Source organism: Euleptes europaea, chromosome 4 (genome assembly GCF_029931775.1).
Source record: "Euleptes europaea isolate rEulEur1 chromosome 4, rEulEur1.hap1, whole genome shotgun sequence".
NCBI classification, from domain to species: Eukaryota; Metazoa; Chordata; class Lepidosauria; order Squamata; family Sphaerodactylidae; genus Euleptes; species Euleptes europaea.
The window spans coordinates 105,572,375-105,593,550 of record NC_079315.1 but is presented as its reverse complement, the minus strand read 5'-3'; the positions used below and the strand labels follow the sequence as shown (position 1 = coordinate 105,593,550).

Below are 21,176 nucleotides of genomic sequence, written 5' to 3'. Positions count from 1 at the left end.
TTTTGATTTCATTTCTTCGCCAGAAATCATTTCAAGGAATATTTGAAACGTCCGGACTACAAACAGGAGTTTGTGACTCAGTGGCAAGCCGATTATATCTCGGTTGCTGATGACCTGTGGGATGACGATGAAACCAAAGAGGAACTGCACCAAAGAGTTACAGTAAGTGGAAACTGAAAAACAGGGAAGGGGAAGAATAGCATCCTTAGGACAGTTTCTGGTGGGTAGCCAGGTTGGTCTGCAGTAGAAGAGCAAGATTTGAGCCCAGTAGCATCTTAGGTCCTTTATGTATGAGTACTTTCACTCACGTTCACCCCCAGTCTGAATCAGTGGTTCCTTGGAATTATGCATGAGTTTTCCATCCATTAGAGATGACCTCCCTCCCAGCCCTCGCAATGTCCGGGTCTTCCCATTCCTCTGTTAACCCGACTCTTCCCTCTCCCCTGAGCAAAGCCCAGGTGAAATCCCCGTGCATAAGGCAAAGTACAGGACACACAAGCTTGGTTTTGCTCACAGCCAGTTACAAAGCAGCATGTCCAGAGGCTGGGATTCAAATGCTTCCTGCTTCCTCTGAGCTCTTTCTGAGCACAAGAAAGGCTTTTTAAAACCGAGGCCTGGATTTCTCCCCCCCCCCTTTCAGATTGCTCCGTTTTTGTTGTTGTTCTTAAAATGCTTTTTTATGTGGCAATTGGATATGGGGGGAATTTCTCTCACAGTAAGCACTGCAAGTAAGCCAATTACAAAGCAGCATTTAAAGGGCAACATTTGAATTGAGCTTGGAGACTGCTGGGGCATAGAGATTCCCAGCTGGAAAGTGTGGGGCCAGCTAGCAACGAACCTCAGGTAAAACTCCCATGCATAAATGACCTTAGAGACAAACAAGATTTCCAGGGTATAAAGTTTTGAGAGTCAAAGCTCCCTTCATCTCATACAAGTAGGAATGGCTATCCCTGGGCCTTTATATTCCAGTCAGAAGGTGGGATATAATACATGCCATCGTATTCCCTATTACTATGTATGGGTGTGAAAGCTCCAGGATCAGAGGAGCATGCCTGTTATGTTAGGTGCTGTGGAACACAGGCAGGACAATGCTGCTGCAGTTGTCTTGTTTGTGGGCTTCCTAGAGGCACCTGGTTGGCCACTGTGTGAACAGACTGCTGGACCTTGGTCTGATCCAGCATGGCTTTTCTTATGTTTGACTTGCTTGTGTCATTTGCTGGCCCTGTTCCTGGAGAACAGGGGACCATCTCTTTGGTCCTCACTTTATAGTATCTACTTAGAGCAAGAATCCAATCTAAGCATAAGCCAAAAGCAAGAGCTGGGGGCGGGCGGGGGGAGACTTAGAATCCTGCCTGCTGCATGGCAAACCTGAAGCTTATCTCTGGAGGCACACAGCTAATGTGGCTGCTGACCACAACACCTGCTCAACTCACTAGAGATGGGAAATTTATGATCTCCTCCTTCTCTAGCGGCAGAATGAGTCAGATCATTGGGTGGCCTAGGAAGAAAAGCTTTATGCTCGGTTTGTTGCATGTTGTGGTGGTAGGTGTCTGCTTTTCTAATATTGTTTTCTCAGCATAAACTACTGAGATTGAGAGCCATTGAAAAAAAGACCTGACTCCACCTTCTACTGAGTCATATTGGTCAATCGAGGTCCATATTGATTACTTTGACAGCAATTGCTCTCCAAGGTCTCGGCTGAGGTCTTTCACATCACCTACAACCTGAACTTCAGCATGCAGAACAGTTGTCCTAGCATTTAGAAGAAGAAGAGTTGGTTTTTACCCCCTGATTTTCTCTACTGAGAGGAGTCTCAAACTGGCTTACAATCACTTTCCCTTCCTCTCCCTACAACAGACACCTTGTGAGGTAGGAGAGGCTGAGAGAGTTCAGAGAGAACTGTGACTAGCCCAAGGCCACCCAGCAAGCTTCATGTGGAGGAGTGGGAAACCAACCCAGTTCACCAGATTAGAGTCCGCCTCTCATGTGGAAGAGTGGGGAATCAAACCCAATTGTCCACCACTCTTAACCACTACACCCCATTGGCTCTCATGACAACTCCCCAGTCAAGGAAATACGAGTGCCCCATTGGCCAGATGTGACCCTGTTATCTGGCCCCTGGCATTCCAACCAGGTTTTACTTAAGGTGTGGTTAAGAAGTTACTTGCCTTTTCACGCATTAGGAGACAAACAAGAGATGTTTTCACACTAAGAGATAGAAGTCCCTCTTGGATTGTTACTGAGTGCCCCAGGTAAGTCTGAGTCTGCCCCGTCATTGTGAAGTCCTTTTGGCTAGATGGCTCTAACTCAGGATCTGCTTCACTGCCCAAATGATCCAAGCAACTGCTTGGGGTACCAAATTGGTGGTGGAGCAGGAGAGAGTGTGGCATGGGAGGAGGCATGCATCTCTCCTACTTGTACCACTGCCACCTTGGTGGCTCCAAGGTGGGCTGCAAAGGTACTCTGGAGGTCTGTCTGATCAAACAGGACTAACACAGGAGGAGGGCGATTGGGGCGTCAAGGTATCTCAACCTGCACCAGTTTTGTTATACACCCATATAATCCGTCAGAAACATGCTTCCAACCCCTTGAATACAATCTGGAGAATACAGAACATAGTCGTTATCCACCCTTCTGTTATGCTTTCTGAACTCCATATGTGCCAGTGAATAAGCCCATTGCTTATATTCTCTTACACCAGACAAAGATTGTATGTGTGTGTTAAGTGCCGTCAAGTCGCTTCCGACTCATGGCAACCCTATGAATGAAAGTCCTCCAAAATGTCCTGTCTTTGACAGCCTTGCTCAGATCTTGCAAATTGAAGGCTGTGGCTTCCTTTATTGAGTCCATCCATCTCTTGTTGGGTCTTCCTCTTTTCCTGCTGCCCTCAACTTTTCCTAGCATGACTGTCTTTTCCAGTGACTCTTGTCGTCTCATGATGTGGCCAAAATACGATAGCCGCAGTTTAGTCATTTTACCCTCTAGGGTCAGTTCAGGCTTGATTTGATCTATAACCCACTGATTTGTTTTTTTGGCAGTCCACGGAATCCATAACACTCTCCTCCAACACCACATTTCAAAGGAATCTATTTTCTTCCTATCAGCTTTCTTCACTGTCCAGCTTTCACACCCATTACAAAGATTAGTTTCACACCCAAGACAGATTAGTCTTCACGATATATGAGGGCTGCAATTGTTCTCTCTCCACGTGGGGACTTTTTTGTACTCATCCCTTGTTGGAGATGAATGTGAATGGACTTCAGAACGAGGGAGCTGAACTTGGACAGACGATCAGAAGTGGCGGCAGAACGACCAAACACAGATCCAACCTGCTTTCGAAGTCGGCTTTTTGCAAGATGGCTGCACCAGCAAAAAGCCAAGGAATTTTCGGGAAAGTGGTCATGAGCCCTTGTGCAGACTTTTGCCTTGCCTTGTTTCCTTGCAACTTATGGTTTGGCTCAGATGAATCATCTGGAGCTGTTCGCTTGGCAAGCATGTTTCTGCAGTGCCCTTGTTATCCACTGTGATACCCTGTGTTCTAGACTTCTCTGTGCAGCAAATGGTCCAGGGGACAATGGTAGCATCTCTAATACATATTGTGTGTGTTAAGTGCCTTCAAGTCACTTCCGACTCATAGTGACCCTATGAATCAATGTCCTCCAAAAGTCCTATCTTTAACAGCCTTGCTCAGGTCTTGCAAACTGAGGGCTGTGGCTTCCTTTATAGAGTCAATTCACCTCTTCTTGGGTCTTCCTCTTTTCCTGCTGCCCTCAATTTTTCCTAGCATGACTGTCTTTTCCAGTGACTCTTGTCTTCTCATAATGTGACCAAAATATGATAGCCTCAGTTTAGTCATTTTAGCTTCTTGGGTCAGTTCAGGCTTGATTTGATCTATAACCCACTGATTTGTTTTTTTGGCAATCCACAGTATCCGTAACACTCTCCTCCAACGCCACATTTCAAAGAAATCTACTTTCTTCCTATCAGCTTTCTTCATTGTCCAATACATTGCCCAATACAGTTTAGGCTTGATGTTGATCCAAATATGTCCTTGGCGGTTGCAAAATTCTTGCCTATGGCATTAAATGGTATTTTTTTAAATTTTAACATGTATGCTTATATAGTTAAAATAAGAAATTTGAAATGAAATGTTACATATGATTTTAGTTATTTAGTTGTTAATTGGTATACTGTTTTTCTTTTGCCTGTGACCTGTTGGTCTTTGAGCAGTAACTAAAATGGAAATGGAAATATTAGTCTTTATATAACAACCAATAAGTAGCCTCATTTCTCTTACACGTCGGATGCCTGTTGATTATGCGAGGTGCCTACCTAGGAGGCACTGATAGAATTGGCTCCTATAATTTCTGATTCACATAGCTGCCTTCAAATGGGCTAAACCCTCCTGGCACCTGGAGCAGCTGCTGGGCCAAACCTAATGGTATCTGGAGCAGCTGGTGGCTCTAACCACTGATGCAGGCAGCTGTTGTTGGAGAGCCCCTGCTGCCACGCTTCCTTCCAGGAGAGTATGCAGCTGCTGTTTGCTCGCTCTCCTGGCAGGATGAGTTAGGGGAAGGTAAATGAGCAGTGTTTGCATCTTGCCAGGAGCACAGCACGTAGAGCTGGAAAAAGGTTCTGTTACTGCTAGAGGCACTAGAGATCATATTGCAAATATACATTGGTTACTGGAGCATACAAGAGAATTTCAGGAGAAAATCAGCTTGTGTTTCATAGATTACAGCAAAGCTTTTAACTGTGTGGATCCAAAAAGCTATAGCTGATTTTAAAGGAAATGGGTGTGCCACTACGTCTGATCGTTTTGATGCTCAACCTGTACTCTGGACAAGAGGTCACAGTTAGAACAGAATATGGAGAAACGGAATGGTTTCCAATTGGCAAAGGTGTCAGACAAGGATGTATTTTATCTCCCTATCTCTTCAATCTATATGCAGAACATATAATCAGGAAAACTGGATTAGATTTAGATGAAGGTGAAGTGAAAATTGGAGGGAGGAACAATAATAATTTGAGATATGCTGATGACACTACATTACTGGCAGAAAATAGCGAAGTCTTGAAATGACTACTGCTGAAAGTTAAAAAAGAAAGTGCCAAAGCAGGACTACAGCTGAACACCAGGAAGACAAAAGTAATGACTACAGGAGAATCACACAACTTTAAGGTTGACAATGAAGAAATTGAAATTGTTCAAGACTTTCTATTCCTTGGCTCCACCATCAACCAAAAAGGAGACTGCAGCCAAGAAATCAGGAGGAGACTGAGACTGGGAAGGAGCCATGAAGGAGCTAGAAAAGATTTTGAAGTGTAAAGATGTGTCACTGGCCACCAACATTAGATTAATTCATGCCATCGTATTCCCTATTACTATGTAAGGGTGTGAAAGCTGGACATTGAAGAAAGCTGATAGGAAGAAGATAGATTCCTTTGAAATGTGGTGTTGGAGGAGAGTGTTAGAGATACCACGGATGGCCAAAAAAACAAATCAGTGGGTTATAGATCAAATCAAGCCTAAACTGACCCTAGAAGCTGAAATAACTAAACTGAGGCTATCGTATTTTGGCCACATCATGAGACGACAAGAGTTACTGTAAAAGACAGTCATGCTAGGAAAAGTTGAGGGCAGCAGAAAAAGAGGAAGACCCAACAAGAGATGGATGGACTCAATAAAGGAAGCCACAGCCCTCAATTTGCAAGATCTAAGCAAGGCTGTCAAAGATAGGAAATTTTGGAGGATTTTCATTCACAGGGTCGCCATGAATTGGAGACGACTTGACGGCACTTAACACACACACAACTGCTGCTGCCTAGTAGAATCATAGAATCGGAACACCAGGGTCATCTAGTCCAACCCCATGCACAATGCAGGAAATTCACAGCTACCTCCCTCCCCACACCCCCAGTGACCCCTACTCCATGCCCAGAAGATGGCCAAGATGCCTTCCCCCTCATGAACTGCCCAAGAAGAAGAAGAAGAGTTGCTTTTTATATGCCTACTTTCTCTACCACTTAAGGGGGAATCAAACCGGCCTACAATCATCTTCCCTTCCCCTCCCCACAACCGACACCCTATGAAGTAGGTGGGGCTGAGGCAGCTATGACTAGCCCAAGGTCACCCAGCTGGCTTCATGTGTAGGAATGGTGAAACCAACCCTGTTCTCCAGATTAGCCTCCGCCGCTCATGTGGAGGAGTGGGGAATCAAACTCGGTTCTCCAGATCAGAACCACTACACCATGCTGTCTCTCTGGTGCCAGCAGCTATTACAGATGAGGCTTCCATGTGTGCTGGACCTAAAAATCAGAACGCTGTTTAATTGGCACATATCCTTCAGATTGTTTTGTGGTGAGGCGCTTTTGAGATATCAGCTCCTTTTTTTTTTTTTAGGACTTGAGAGATCGCCTGTGGGATATTTGTGAAAACAGAAGGGATGAAGCCGAGCAAGAGCGCAGCGATATCATGAACGACGGCTGGCTGCCAGATCGGATGGGGCTTCTGCTTAATCATATCCTTTCACTCATGCAGGTCTGATAACAGATTTTTTAAAAAAATATCAGTGGCCCAAAGAGGAGGGTTGATCTTTACTTTGATAAATGTTGTGAAACCTTGATTTTATTGGGCACCTTGATCTTGAAGCCCTAAGTAACGAGGCAATTAAGCAAAATAACATCAGCTAATTTCACTACTGTGGCATTACAGGATGTGCTTGGCCTGTGGAGAAGTTTGTTCTGCTTTGCTGGCCATTCTGTGATTGGGCCTCAGTCCAGGCATCTCATTATGTGGTGCTAGGCCACATTGGGTGCCTCGTACGTGAATGCATACCATCATTCAGATGTGCATACAACCAGTGATTGTCGTTCTCTGATTCCTCCGGGGAATCTGCACATGGTAAATGCTTCTGTGAGAGCTAGCATGATGTAGTGGTTAAGAGTGGCAGACTCTAATCTGGCGAACCGGGTTCGATTCCCCACTCCTCCACATGAAGCCTGCTGGGTGATCTTGGGCCAGTCACACTTCTCCCAGAACTCTATCAGCCCCACCTAATTCACATGGTGTCTGTTGTGGGGAGAGGAAGGGAAGGCGATTGTAAGCTGGTTTGAGGCTCACGCGGAGGCAGGTAATGGCAAACCATCTTCAAACATCTCTTACCTTGAAAACCTTATGGGGTCACCATAAGTCAACTGTGACTTGACAGCACACACACACAAATGCCTCTGAACTCCTAAGTCCCTTTCTAAACTGGGATATTATTTATATTGGCTGAAAAGGCTGAGAAGAGAAAAGTTTCGTCATGGAAGATTTACTTCAGTATATCAGACATCCCAGTTTGTGCACAGATAGGTAACATCTGGAAGACTGACATATTCAGTTGCTGTCCAGTCCTACTATCACATTGGTCCTGCTTGGCTTACTTCTCAGCCACTGGATGTCTGTATATGACAGGGGTGGGGAACGTTAGGCCCGGGGGCTGTTTAAGGCCCGCAAAATCATTTGGTCTGGCCCTTTGCGGGTCCTGGCAGATCTCTAGCTCAGAAGGATCTAAGACTGGTGATCCGCCCCCCTTCCCCAGACAGGAATAGCCTCTATTCAAGGCGGATGTGAGTTTGTTTTGCCAATAAAAGGAACCTTCCCCCCCCCTTGCAGAAGAGCCGTTAGCTATGGAGCTGCTAGGACCGCCCAAGTAACTGTGTTAAGCCTTTCCCACCCGGGCCATGAAGAAACATATTCCCTCTGTACTACAAGAGGGCTGGGGGTGGAAGTGGCAACAATAGAGGGGTTAAAGGGGGCAGGGCTAGAATGCGCCGGGGGGGCGCAAGTTCTTAGCCAGTGTGTCCTCATTTCATCCCTGCCGGCAGAGGTAGCAGGAGCCGGCTGTAGAATCTGGCCCCGACCATGCAGAGCAGGAGCAACTCCGGCTTGCGGCTGGACAGCTACTCCTGGCTGGTACAACAAACCATCCTGTTCCACCAGATGGGCCAGTGCACCACCTGTTGGATTCCTGCCTGCTTGCCCGTGCCGGGTGGGGAGTCATCTGGGGCAGCTGCCTGTTTGGGGCTTGGTCGGCTAATTTTTAAGTTGATAATTTTGTACGGCCCGCGAATGATGTTATAAATATCCAAATGGCCTCTGGCGGAAAAAAGGTTCCCTACCCCAGGTATATGAGATAGCTGTGCTGTGTTGTGCCTGTACCAGCAAGTCACAGTCAAAAATGGCAGGACAACCATGGTCAAGTCCATGATGCTGACACAGCAGTCTCTGCATCTTCTCAGTTATTCAGAAACTGTCTGGCACATCTGGGGTCTTTGGTTGCCTCTGGACTCTTATGGACTTTTCTGTGCTTTTCTGGGCATCTAAGAAGAAGAAGAGTTGGTTTTCATATGCCGATTTTCTCTATCTTTTAAGGAGTCTCAAAGTGGCTTACAGTCACCTTCCTTTCCTCTCCCCACAACAGACGCCTTCTGAGGAAGGTGGGGCTGTGAGAGTTTAGAGAGAACTGTGACTATCCCAAGGTCACCCAACTAGCTTCATGTGTAAGTGTAGGAAAATCAACCCGGTTCACCAGATCAGCCTCCGCCGCTCATGTTGAGGAGTGGGGAACCCAACCCGGTTCTCCAGATTAGAGTTCACCGCTCTTAACCGCCACCCCATGCTGGCTAACTATGTGGACTCACACCAGCAATGAGTCTTGGCGCCTGGGAGGGATGTTAAGCAGGGATTCGGCTTGTGTACCACCTCCCAGTCCTGGCCAAAGCAGGGAAACCACAAGTGGTAAGACTTTGAAGACTTCTAGGTCAGGTTTGCTCTCTGGTTTGGATATCTGTAGCAGCTTCTGGTCCATGCTAATCTGCATTACGGATCTTAATACGTGACCTCTTTTGGCTTATTGCTTTATCTAGCCTTGTCTCTGTGCACACACAGACACCTCAATCTGCTTAACCTCTGCATTACCTTGCTTTGGCCTGGCTAGCTTTGTTTCATCTTTCCCAGCATTACCTTCCTTCTGGGGCCTGGCTTCCTGACCTGCCAGGAGCTAGGTCGGATGTGAAGCTGAAGATTGGCAGGCTTTGGCCTTTGGGCTGGTGGTTATTCTATGCAACTGGGTGCTTTGTGCTGGTTTTTCTTCCTTTTGTGACTGTGGTTTTGTGAATTTTCCCATGAATATACAGCACTGGGGTTTCTGTATGTGTGTTTTTTTCAGTTACAAATTCAGAGGCTTCTGTTCTAATAATAAATCAAAGTGTGGCAGGTGCACAATGTTTCTTGGCTGCCTTCTAAAGGGGTTCGTCTTCTGAACTTGGCAAAATCCACTTGAGTTTGCTGTGAAGCAACACAATTTGTATAGCTCTTTCATAAGTGTATTTTAGACAGCTATTCAAAGGTGCTTTGGTATCTGTGAGGCAAAGATTTGTAAAACAAAATATTGTCGAAGGCTTTCACGGTCAGAGTTCATTGGTTCTCGTAGGTTGTCCGGGTTGTGTAACCGTGGTCTTGGTATTTTCTTTCCTGACGTTTTGCCCGCAGCCGTAGCAGGCATCTTCAGAGGAGTAACACTGAAGGACAGTGTCTCTCTTGTAAAACAGTTTGATTGATTGCTTCAAAAAATGACTCTTACTGCTAGTCCCTTAACCATGGTAAAGTGTGAACCATGGTCAAGGGACACGGCTGCCCTTTAGCAACGCCCCCTCACAAATTCTTCCTTCCTCACCCTTCACCCACTTTAACCATGGCTATTCACAATGTTAATTTTGATCAACTGATCTTTGTTTCTATCCAAGGTTTGAAGCCAGTTACGAGTGGATTTAGTTGCTGACCCTGGTTATCATTAGCCATGGTTAGTGTTTGTGCATGACCAACTATTCTTAAGGCCAATTGCAGGGAAGCAGGGAGGAAGGAAAATGTGAATCCTGTGTTCGATCCCTTTAAAAGGGTTTTTGAAACATGGCCAGATGATGGGTCTAGGTTAGGGAGAGGAATGCCACAGCTATGGGGCAGCCACGGCTCTGTGTAACCTAGTTGTTCTTATGTTGGTCACAGATAGTACAATAAAGATCAGAAGCCATGTATTTGCTTTAAGGTTATTTTTTTTTTTTTTGTACTTTATTTTGAACCAACAGGTCTATCTGCTCTGATATTAAGAGAATACTTTTGATTGATCTTTCAGTGGATCTTTTAGACTCAAACCAGATTTTATACAGTTTATGCATTTTGTCCCATATATCCTCCTTGTCTCCCTCAAAACATCTAGTAGTACAGCTTTTGTTGTGATGATGTTGTTGGGTCACATCACACTTCTAAAATACTAAATATTACAAGCTGAAAACAGGGAGGAAATGCGGCTTCTGCTTTCAGTGGCAACAACACACACAATCTCCATAATACCTACTTTGCGCCTTAAGCATATAGCACCCTGAAATTATTTAAGGACTGGGAGTGTTGTATTCATTGGGATTTGTAAAATATCTGTACAGCATTTTGATGTTTTATGAGCTGTTTTGTGTACAGTCTGTTAAGAAGAGGTATCAAAAAATAACTGATTTTTAAAGAAAAAATTAACCTTCCCTTGTATGTATGCAGTACGAAGTGGACCGTTTCCAAGATACCAAGAGACTGTTGCATGACTATTATCGAGGAATGGAAGGCAAAACCCCCACAGAGACCAGCACAGAGTTTAGCAGAATACCCCTGGTAGACCTGATTCAAGGAGATGAAGAGGGCAAGATTAAAACGTACAGTCAGAATTGTAACATTGCAATAAATACTAAATCTGTATGTTTGTGTGTGGTGAATTGACAGAGAACATTGCTGCACGCTTAGGACATCTCCTAGAAGAAATAAAAGAAGCAGCTGTAGATATACAGTATTAAAATTTGAGGGTTTACAAAGCTAGAAGTTAAATATATGTTCAACTTTCACATGTCAAAAAATAGTTCGTACATTTCTATCCCACCCTCTTCCAGAGAGCCAGCGTGGCGTAGTGGTTAAGAGTGGTTGTGTGGAGCACTGGACTCTGATCTAGAGAACTGAATTTGATTCCCCACTCCTCCACGTGAACGGCAGAGGCTAATCTGGTGAATTGGTTCCCCACTCCACCACATGAAGCCAGCTGGGTGACCTTGGGCAAGTTACAGTTCTCTTAGAGCTCTCTCAGCCTCACCTACTGCACAGGGTGTCTGTTGTGGGGAAGGGAAGGTGATTGTAAGCCGGTTTGATTCTTCCTTAAGTGGTAGAGAAAGTCGGCATATAAAAACCAATTCTCCTTCTCCGTCTCCATCTCCTCCTCCTCTTCAAGGAGCTCAGAGTGGTGCACAGTTCACCTTCGCAACAACCCTGTGAGGTAGGTTATATTGAGAGAACGACTGGCCCAAGGTTCTTAGAATACTTCATGGCAGAGTAGTGAGCTCATGATCATTTGCAGGGATGATATAAATAATAAAATATGGGCTCAGGGTTGCTAACTGTTGCTAAAGCTAACCGGGCACTTGCATCCTGCTCTGGTGCTTGCCTACTCAAGAGAGCCGGGTTCAATTCCCCACTCCTTTTTAGGGGATTTGAGTCCTATTGCCATTACGACACAAAGAGATTTGAATGTATTTAGCTATTCTGGTGATCACATAGCCTCTTTGCTCAACCAGCCCTAATTCATAGGTCTCAGCAAGTGACAGCAGGGAGCCAAGGGCAAAGCTTGGATTTCCTTCTCCTGCAACACTCAGAAAGCATGCTTAGTGCATAGTGAGACCTGCATGTATGGCACAATCAGCCAACCACAGAAGGGTGGATAGATAATTTGGTTGAGCCTTGGTTGCAGGGTTGCCAGTTATGGTGGGAGACTGGGGGGTTGGGGCAGGGCCATGGCGGCAGCCATCACCAATAGCATGCTGTCACTTCTGGGAAAAACCCAGAAGTGACATCTCACTTCCCTAGGGATCACCGGAAACTGCGTGGTAATTCTTAGAGAGACATGACATTCCTTCTGGGTTTTTCCCAGAAGGGATGTCACGCCTTTGGCCAGATGGCTATTTAAAAAATTAGCAGCAATGAGAAACTAGAGTTGGGGGAATCCTGTGCCCTCACCCCCATTGGGGGACTGGCAGACTACTTGGTTGTGAGTATTCTGCTTTGTACAGATGATACCGTAACAATACAGTCCTTATACCCTTCTAAGCCTATTGACTTCAGTGGACTTAGTAGCTTATGACTCTGTTTAGGATTGTGTTCTAAGTGTCCTACACAGTATCCTACAATGATGGGTTGTAACAAAGCTGGTCCCAGCATTCTGGTATATATGGGTGTGTGTCATAGTCTGTAACCTCTAGCCTCAGTGGCTGTTAGTTTGTCTGAGGATACCTTTGCAATGTATGAAACCATGATTGGTGCAATGTAAATATGTATACTCCTTGTAGGAAATTCAAGACTAAGGTTGTTTTTTGTCTTTTTTTTTTTTTTAGAATCCCTTTATCGTCTCGCAGGTGTCCTTCTCCGGACATCGTACTCACCAAGCAGAAAACCAAAGCATATCAAATAAAGAGCGCCAAGGAGGATTATCTGGCTTCTGAAAGCGCCTTGTTTAATTTTAACTCTGATGAGAAACTGCTCTCTGAGACGTGGCACAATGCCGTCATGACAATATCTAACATGGTAAGAAAAATCTGCGTTTATCGAAGAGCTCAAACGCTGCACATCCCGAGTCTCCACATCAGGCATCCTGAAGTTAGGCTGATGACTGTGTTACTAGGAACAATAGATGACCATATCCAGAGCTGCTTGTGAAACTCTCCTTTAGCTTCAGAAAGAGAGATGCAAGCTGAACGTTGTCTTGGGTCCAAGTGTCTGGTTGCACGGGTCACCAAGAGATTCATTCGTTTACTTCCTTTAGAGCCAGCCTTTCTCTCTAAGACACAAGGAGATCATCAGTTCTTGTAGGTTATCCGGGTTGTGTGACCGTGGTCTTGGTATTTTCTTTCCTGATGTTTCGCCAGCAGCTGTGGCAGGCATCTTCAGAGGAGTAACACTGAAGGACAGTGTCACTGTCCTTCAGTGTTACTCCTCTGAAGATGCCTGCCACAGCTGCTGGCGAAACGTCAGGAAAGAAAATACCAAGACCACGGTCACACAGCCCGGATAACCTACAAGAACTGATGAACTCTGACCGTGAAAGCCTTCGACAATATTTTGAACACAAGGAGATCGTTTGTAGAGCTCACCTTGTTAAAACAAATGGAGAAGCCATTTCTCCTGCAGGAGTTCCATGTGTTCTTCAGGTTGTTCATGGGGCTCCGTATCAGGCCAAGGCTCTGTTGTCAAGAGAACTGTTTAAATTAAGACTGCAAGCAATAATTTACTAATCAGTTGGGGGTTAGTTTAAATCATGCTTCAGGCTTAGACATTCAACTATTTTTTGAGGATAACTTGGTTCTGGTAAATTTCTGTACTAGGCAATAAAATCAAGGTGGGTGAATATGGAACTCTGGCTTTTAAAACATTCCAGTCCAGTAGCATCTTAGAGACCAACACATTTTTAAGGTTATAAGCTTTTGAGAGTCAAAGCTCTCTTCGTCAGATACATCATCAGATATGTCAGATATGTCAGATACATCTGACGAAGGGAGCTTTGACTCTTGAAAAGCCTACACCCCGAAAATCTTGTTCTCTAAGGAGCGACTAGACTAACACGTCTAACTAACTAACTACTTAAGACCAACACGTCTACCTTCCTGAAACTATTTCAAAACATTGTTATCATACTTCCTTCAGTATCTCAAAGAGGCACCTGTGATTGGTAACACAGACATCCGTTGACATTTAATCAATCACTGCACTGCAGAACTAGTTAAAAAGCAGATTGTTTATCAGAGGATGTATGTGTGTGTTTTAAGTGCCATCAAGTCACTTCCACCTCATGGTGACCCTATGAATCAAAGTCCTCCAAAATGTCCTATCTTTGACAGCCTTGCTCAGATCTTGCAAACTGAGGGCCATAGCTTCCTTTATTGAGTTAATCCATCTCTTGTTGGGTCTTCCTCTTTTCCTGCTGCCCTCAACTTTTCCTAGCATGATTGTCTTTTCCAGTGATTCCAGTGATTCTCATAATGTGACCAAAATATGATAGCCTCAATTTAGTCATTTTAGCTTCTAGAGTTACTGTAGTTCAGGCCTGATTTGATCTATATTCCACTGGGTTGTTTTTTTTTGGCAGTCCACGGTATCCGTAACACTCTCCTCCAACACCACATTTCAAAGGAATCTACTTTCTTCCTATCAGCTTTCTTCAATGTCCAGCTTTCACATCAGTGGATAGAGATAGTTTACATCAGATGTTTACCTTCCCTTCCTTCCTAATCTTCAGAGTTTAACATACAAACTGTTTGTCCATCTATCTAAATAATCATTTTTCACAAAAAGGTCTGTATGAACATCAGCGGCAGCTCATTCAGCAGATCACTGAAAAACTGCCTGTTAAGTGTGTGCTGAGTGCTAGTGAATGGGAGGAGTATTTTGGAGCCCTCAGTAGGGAGTGTCCAGAGATGCTGGTGGAATGGATGGATGCAGGCACGCAGCTGCTGAACATCTGGTGGCGTGCCTGCACAGGGCTAAGGTGACTGCCCTGATACCTCTGCTAACCCCTCCACCAACAGAACTAGTTCCCTCTCCTCGTTTGGATGGTGACAGTTCTTCAGCAAATTGCTGCATAGAATCATAGTGTTGGAAGGGTCCATCAGAGTCATTTAGTCCAGCTCCCTGCACAATGCAGAAAATTCACAACTACCTCCCCCCATGAACTGCAGCTGATAAATACCGTCAATAGATGCATATTTATGATACCCATTTTCTTCTTTTTAACATTTTCTAAAAATATTGACTATCTGTAAAACAAGAGAATGACAATTTGTTCAAACTTGTTGCCTTAGAATCATAGAATCATAGAGTTGGAAGGGACCACCAGGATCATCTAGTCCAACCCCCGGCACAATGCAGGAAATTCACAACTACCCCCCCACAAACACCCAGTGACCCCTACTCCATGCCCAGAAGACGGCCAAGATGCCCTCCCTCTCATGAACTGCCTTGCTGTTCCTGGTGCTTGTAAAGGTAGTCCTGGTGCTTGTAAAGGTAGTCCTGTGTAAGCACCGGGTCATTACTGACCCATGGGGTGACATCACATCTCGATGTTAACTAGGCAGACTTTGTTTATGGGGTAGTTTGCCATTGCCTTCCCCAGTCATCTACACTTTACCCCCAGCAAGCTGGGTACTCATTTTACCAATCTTGGAAGGATGGAAGGCTGAACCTTGAGCCGGCTACCTGAAATCGACTTCTTCCAGGATCGAACTCAGGTTGTGAGCAGAGCTTTTGACTGCAGTACTGCCACTCTGTGCCATGGGGCTCTCTTACCTGGTGTTTGTACTAAAACATACCTGTTAACATTTAAGGTCAGCTCTGAAATGCAAGACAAAGAGGCCGAGGAAGAAAGAGAGCGCCTGCAGCAAGAAATAAATGAGAAGGAACACCAGAAATCTTCCCAAGCAGCTGCTGGCAAAGGCGGAAAAGAAGGCAAAGGGGGGAAAGGCGGAAAAGGTGGGAAGGAGGCGAAAGAGAAGAAAGGCGGAAAGGAGGCGAAAGAGGGGAAGGGTGGAAAGGATGCCAAGGGGAGTCGAAAGGAGAGCAAAGACACCAAAAAAGGGAAAAAGAGAGGTAAGCAAGGTGCAACTGTTTCTTTTTTACGAAGTGGTTCTGAATGAATAAAATCACACGGGCTCAAGAAAAAGACATAACTGAAAAGTTGGACTGCTACACTGATCTTGATGCAGCCCCTTGCACGGCCAAAGAGCAGACAACAGAGGGACTTTACACATGCTTATTTTATATATTTACTCTTATATTTTACTTGTATTCTGCTTTTCTCCATCCTGACGAGATCAGGATAGCCCGGGCCATCATCCAGGTTTGATTGTACCCAGGGATATTTGTGAGGGCACTGCTGGTATGGGGTAAAAAAAAAAAAGTATGTTTCCAAAAAGCAGAGTTTGCTTTGAGTCACTGGTTATCTTTGTGTCCGTGCTTCTTTGCTCCACTGCATTTTAAAAACATTTGGCTCCCCCTCCCCCTTAAGAGAACACATGAGAATCATTGCATAGAATGACACGAGTTTTTCTCTATGATCCTGGGAGCACTGATTGATTTCTGAAGAAGGCTTTCCCCAGAATCAAGTTTTATTAACCCCTGTTCTAATTCACGCATTCTCCCCTTTCATACCTTTTCTGACGTATGCCTCCTCTGCTCATTCATCGCGCTTACAGTATGGCCATGATTCAATTGCAGTGATTGCTTTTTGTGGAGCTCTGTGGATTTTGTGGTGCTTGTGCGCACTATGGAAGAGTGAAACCACTTTTATTTTGGTGGATATTTCTGCCTTGCAGAAAAGTGACAGTACCAAGACCCCGGTTACACAGCCCGGATAACCTACAAGAACCAATGACAGTACCTGTTTGAACATTTAACCACAAAAGGCCATATGCTGTTTTCACAAGCATGTTTCCCTCCCCAATAGTTTGTTTGTGTCATAAGAACATAAGAAAGGTCATGTGGGATCGGATCAAGTCCAGCAGTCTGTTCACACAGTGGGCAACCAGGTGCCTCTAGGAAGCCCACAAACAAGACGACTGCAGCAGCATTGTCCTGCTTGTGTCCAAAGCACCTAATATAATAGGCATGCTTCTCTGAGGCTGGAGAGAATAGGTATGCATCATGACTAGTATCCATTTTTACTAGTAGCCATGAATAGCCCTCTACTCCATGAACACTGTCCTCTTAAAGCCTTCTAAGGTGGCAGCTATCACCACATCCTGAGGCAGGGAGTTCCACAATTTAACTATGCGTTGTGTGAAGAAATACTTCCTTTTATCTGTTTTGAATCTCTCACCCTCCAGCTTCAGCAGATGACCCCGCATTCTAGTATGAGAGAGGAGAAAAGCTTCTCCCTGTCCACTCTGTCCATACCATGCCTTATTCTATAGACCTCTATCGTGTCCTAGTACAACTGCCTTTCATTCCCCATTCAAAGGTCTGGCGACCCTGCTTATTGCATTGAGTGCTGATCATTATGTAGGCTTGGAGCCCACCTAAAATTTCCACAGATGGAAAAATTTCTGTCCACAGACGCACCATTTCTCCCCCTCCCCCCTCTGCTACAATCCAAAATTCACCTTCAAATGGTGCTCCTAGGGAGTGGGGTATCCCCAGGAATAGTGGTGGAGTGGGGGGCGGGAGGAGATAGAGCTTTGCTTGGAAGGGGGGAATCATCTGAAATTTCAGGCAGGATCCAACCAATAGTGTAAAATATTGCAACTTCCAAAATGGTGAAATTTTTAGTGTTGTGAAAGTTTGAGTGAAACCGTTTTTGTGTGTGTATGTGGAAAATGCTCAAAAATGTTAGCTGTTTAGTGCTAGCAACTGGTACTGCAGTGGCACCGCAACGCATCCAAGACAGCTCAAAGAATGTGTGGATTCAGTACCGTGCAAAACATTCTCTCTTCCTTGCAGAATCTACATCTGTGGTTGAACCACCGCTCATTCCTCTGTCCCCGGAGGACTTAAAAAAACAGGAACTGAAACTTAGAATGAAGCAAGAATTTTTTACTGCACTAGAGCATGAAGGTAAGCAATAATCTGAAAGATATAAGCCCAAGAAATGTTCATTGTTTGCAAATGGAAAAGTACTGGGAAAAAGTCCTCTTCCATAAGCTTGAACGATATTTAGTTGAGCCTGTTACATACATAACATTAAACCAATGTCAGAGCTAACCATACTTTGGTCATTTATGCATGGGAGTTTTGCCTGAGGTTCGTTGCTGGGAATCTCTGCACCAGCAGCCTCCAAGCTCAAATCAAGTCCCCACCCCCATAAATGCTACTTTGTAATTGCAATGATCACTGTGAGAGAAGATTCCCCCCCCCAAAAAAAAACCAATTGTCGCATAAAAAAGCATTTTAAGAACAATAAACAAAAAATGGAGCAATCTGAAAGAAAGTGTGTGTGGGGGAGAAATCCACGCCTTGATTTTAAGAAGCCTTCCTTTTGCTCAGAAAGAGTGCCAGGAAGCGGGAAGTATTTTAATCGCCACCTCTTTACATGCTGCTTTGTGATTGGCTGTGAGAGAAGCCAGTCTTTTTGTGGCCCGGTTTTGCCATCTGCATGGAGATTTCAGCCAGGCTGAGCTCAGGTTAAAGGGAAAAGGCGGATTAACAGAGGAATGGGAAGACCTGGACATTGCGAGGGCTGGCAGTGAAGTCATTTTGAATGGACGGAGAACTCGTGTAGAGCTCCAAGGAACAACCGAGTCAGACTGGGGCCAAACATGAGTCCAAGTGCCCAAGCATAAATTACCTTTGTTGCCTTAATCCTGGTTATAAGATCCAGGTAGTAAAGCTATAGTGATAGTAGAAAGTGTCCTCAAGTCACAGATGACTTCTGGTGACCCCACAGGGTTTTCAAGGCAAGAGATGAACAGAGGTGGTTTGCCATTACCTGCCTCTGCATAGCAGCCTGCCTCTGTATAGCAGCCCTGGACTTCCTTGGTGATCTCCCATCCAAGTACTAGCCAGGGCTGAACCTACTTAGTTTCGGAGATCTGATGAGATTGGTCTATTCTGGACCATCCAAAACTACAGTATAACTTGCTAAACTATGCCCTTCCCCAAAAAGACAACTAGTAAAACCTGCTTGTCTATGAGTAGAAATGCCGTAGAGGCAGGAAAGTTTCCTTAACCGTGGTTTTCTCAGTGCAGATGTAACACTTTACCATGGTTAATGTGTAGGGTTGCCAGATCCCCCCGGCCACTGGTGGGAGCTTTGTGGAGGCGGGGCTGGGGGTGGCGATCTGTGCATATGGTGCGATAATGTCGCTTCCAGGGTAAACCGGTATCGCATGGGATGCTGTAGCACTGTCCTCCAAAACCTCTATGGAAATGCTAGAGTGTCCCCATCACAATGCCGGTGCTTCCAGGGTTAACTCGTAAGTGAAATCATCATGCCACGCGCGGGGATCACTTCTACCCCTTCAACTGGCCTGCTTCCATCCGCCAACCAGCCCAATTAATTGGCCATAACTGGGCAAATGGGAACCCTATTAACATGAGCAATGATTTCAAAGCTATAGTAGCTCTTTCCAGTTGTTACTTTTTACTACACGATTTACTACACATGCTGCACTTAATCTTCCTGAAACACAACTGCTGTTTTGTCTGAAAGGGGCAATGCTCGTGTTTTCTGTTTCTGTACACAAGAACCAGAACCCACAGAAAATATAAGTAGAGCTTGCTGGACCATACTAGTGGTCCATTTAGTCCAGCATACTATTTCACACAGCAGCCAACCAGTTGCCCTGGAGGGCCCAACAAAACAAGACACGGAGGCCGAGGCCTTTCCCTGATGCTGCCTGCTAGCACTGGTGTTCAGAGGTTTGCACATTGCCTAGGGTTGCCAACCTCCAGGTGGTGGCTGGAGATCTCCTGCGGTTACAACTGATCTCCAGCCGATAGAGATCAGTTCACCTGGGGAAAATGGCCACTTTGGCAATTGGACTGTGGCATTGAAGTCCCTCCCCTCTCCTAACTCCGCCCTTCTCAGACTCCACCCCCAAAATCTCCAGATATTTTCCAACCCGGAGCTGGCAACCCTGGCATGGCCTTTCTGGCAAAATGATGATTGTGAATAACAGGAGGATCACGTGTTGCACATTCTCCTCAACCACATAATAAAACATAACAATTGAAGAGGGCTAGTTTCTTACCAAGCTAATTGTGTGTGTGTGTGTGTGTTAAGTGCCGTCAAGTTGCTTCTGACTTATGGCGACCCTATGAATGAAAGTCCTCCAAAATGTCCTATCTTTGACAGCCTTGCTCAGATCTTGCACATTGAAGGCTGTGGCTTCCTTTATTGAGTCAATCCAATAAAGGAAGCTAATTGCCAATCCATAATTGTAGTGTAAATATCCACAAGTAATACTTAAACCATAGCTAAGCATTTGCAGATTCAGAGGCTCAGGATGCCTGTTTCTCAAATAAAGGGCTAACGTTTGGTTGTCAAACTTGTAAAATTAGTTGGTGAGTGTTTTCTTTTTATTTACTCCAAACTAACTTTGTCCACAGCGGAGGCTGCAAAATCTCGACTTGAGATGTTAAAATTTAAAGCGCACGCCTTCATTGAAGATTTAACCTCGAAAGCCGAACTAGTGTACAGGGATATGGAAAAATGGCTTGGAGAGAGATACTTGGCTGAAATGTCCAGGTAAGAGATGGTTAATGCTGATGAAGCATAGTAGCTGGACCTGGTAGATGTCTGGACCAAGAAACGGGATAAAGATGCTATCAGGGGGAATCGTTTTTCAACTGCAGTATTTCTGACACAAGGCCATACCTTTGGATTGGATCCAGAAAGCTCTTCCAGCCAATCTTATGAAATTCCCCTGCTTACTACTGCCCCATCCCATGTGGCTTGTGTATATGCTGGTCCCATGAGCCCCAACTAGGATTGCCAGCTCTGGGTTGGAAAATTTTGGGGGCAGAGATTTTTGGGGCAGAGCCTGAGGAGGGCAGGGTTTAGGGAGGGGGGGACTTCAATGCCATAGAATCCAATTGCCAAAGTGGCCATTTTCTCCAGGTGAACTGATCTCTACCAGGTGAACTTTGGGCGGTCAGTTGTAATAGTAGGCGATCTCCAGCTAGTACCTGGAGGTTGGCAACCCTAGCTTCAACATAACCTTTTGGGTGATTAAATTGGACCTCTTGTTCCTTTTTCACCAGCAGCGAGGTTGTTTGGATCCAATACTGTGTCTCTGCTCATATTTATTTCATTACTACTTATTCAAAAGATGTATAACCACTTTCCCACCAATTGTCTCCAAAGCTGTTCACACGCAAAATTAAAACACAGGAATAAATTACAAAATCAGCAATAGGAACACCATCAGCATTAATAACAGATGAAAACCACAGGCATCTTCATAATTATTAGAGGTGTGCATAGAAACGGGTTTTTTTAGTTTGTTTTCCTTTTAAAGACCCCTCTCCTCAGTTGATTCATTTTTCATTAGCGATTAGTTTGTTAATTTTCATTTTTTGGCAGTCATCTTCTGTCTGTAACTGGGGCATTGTAAGCTCTAGC

At 44.9% G+C, this 21,176-nt stretch overlaps 1 protein-coding gene across 1 annotated transcript in view; it reads left to right on the top strand.

Annotated features, from left to right (window-relative positions):
• Positions 1-21,176, top strand: part of SPEF2 (sperm flagellar 2) — a 116,266-nt gene that overhangs the window by 58,884 nt on the left and 36,206 nt on the right. The window contains exons 23-29 of the mRNA XM_056848228.1: positions 24-162; positions 6,404-6,541; positions 10,592-10,743; positions 12,463-12,652; positions 15,445-15,706; positions 17,555-17,668; positions 20,162-20,300. Coding sequence (XP_056704206.1) covers positions 24-162; positions 6,404-6,541; positions 10,592-10,743; positions 12,463-12,652; positions 15,445-15,706; positions 17,555-17,668; positions 20,162-20,300 — 1,134 coding nt within the window. The remainder of the gene's footprint in view (positions 1-23; positions 163-6,403; positions 6,542-10,591; positions 10,744-12,462; positions 12,653-15,444; positions 15,707-17,554; positions 17,669-20,161; positions 20,301-21,176) is intronic.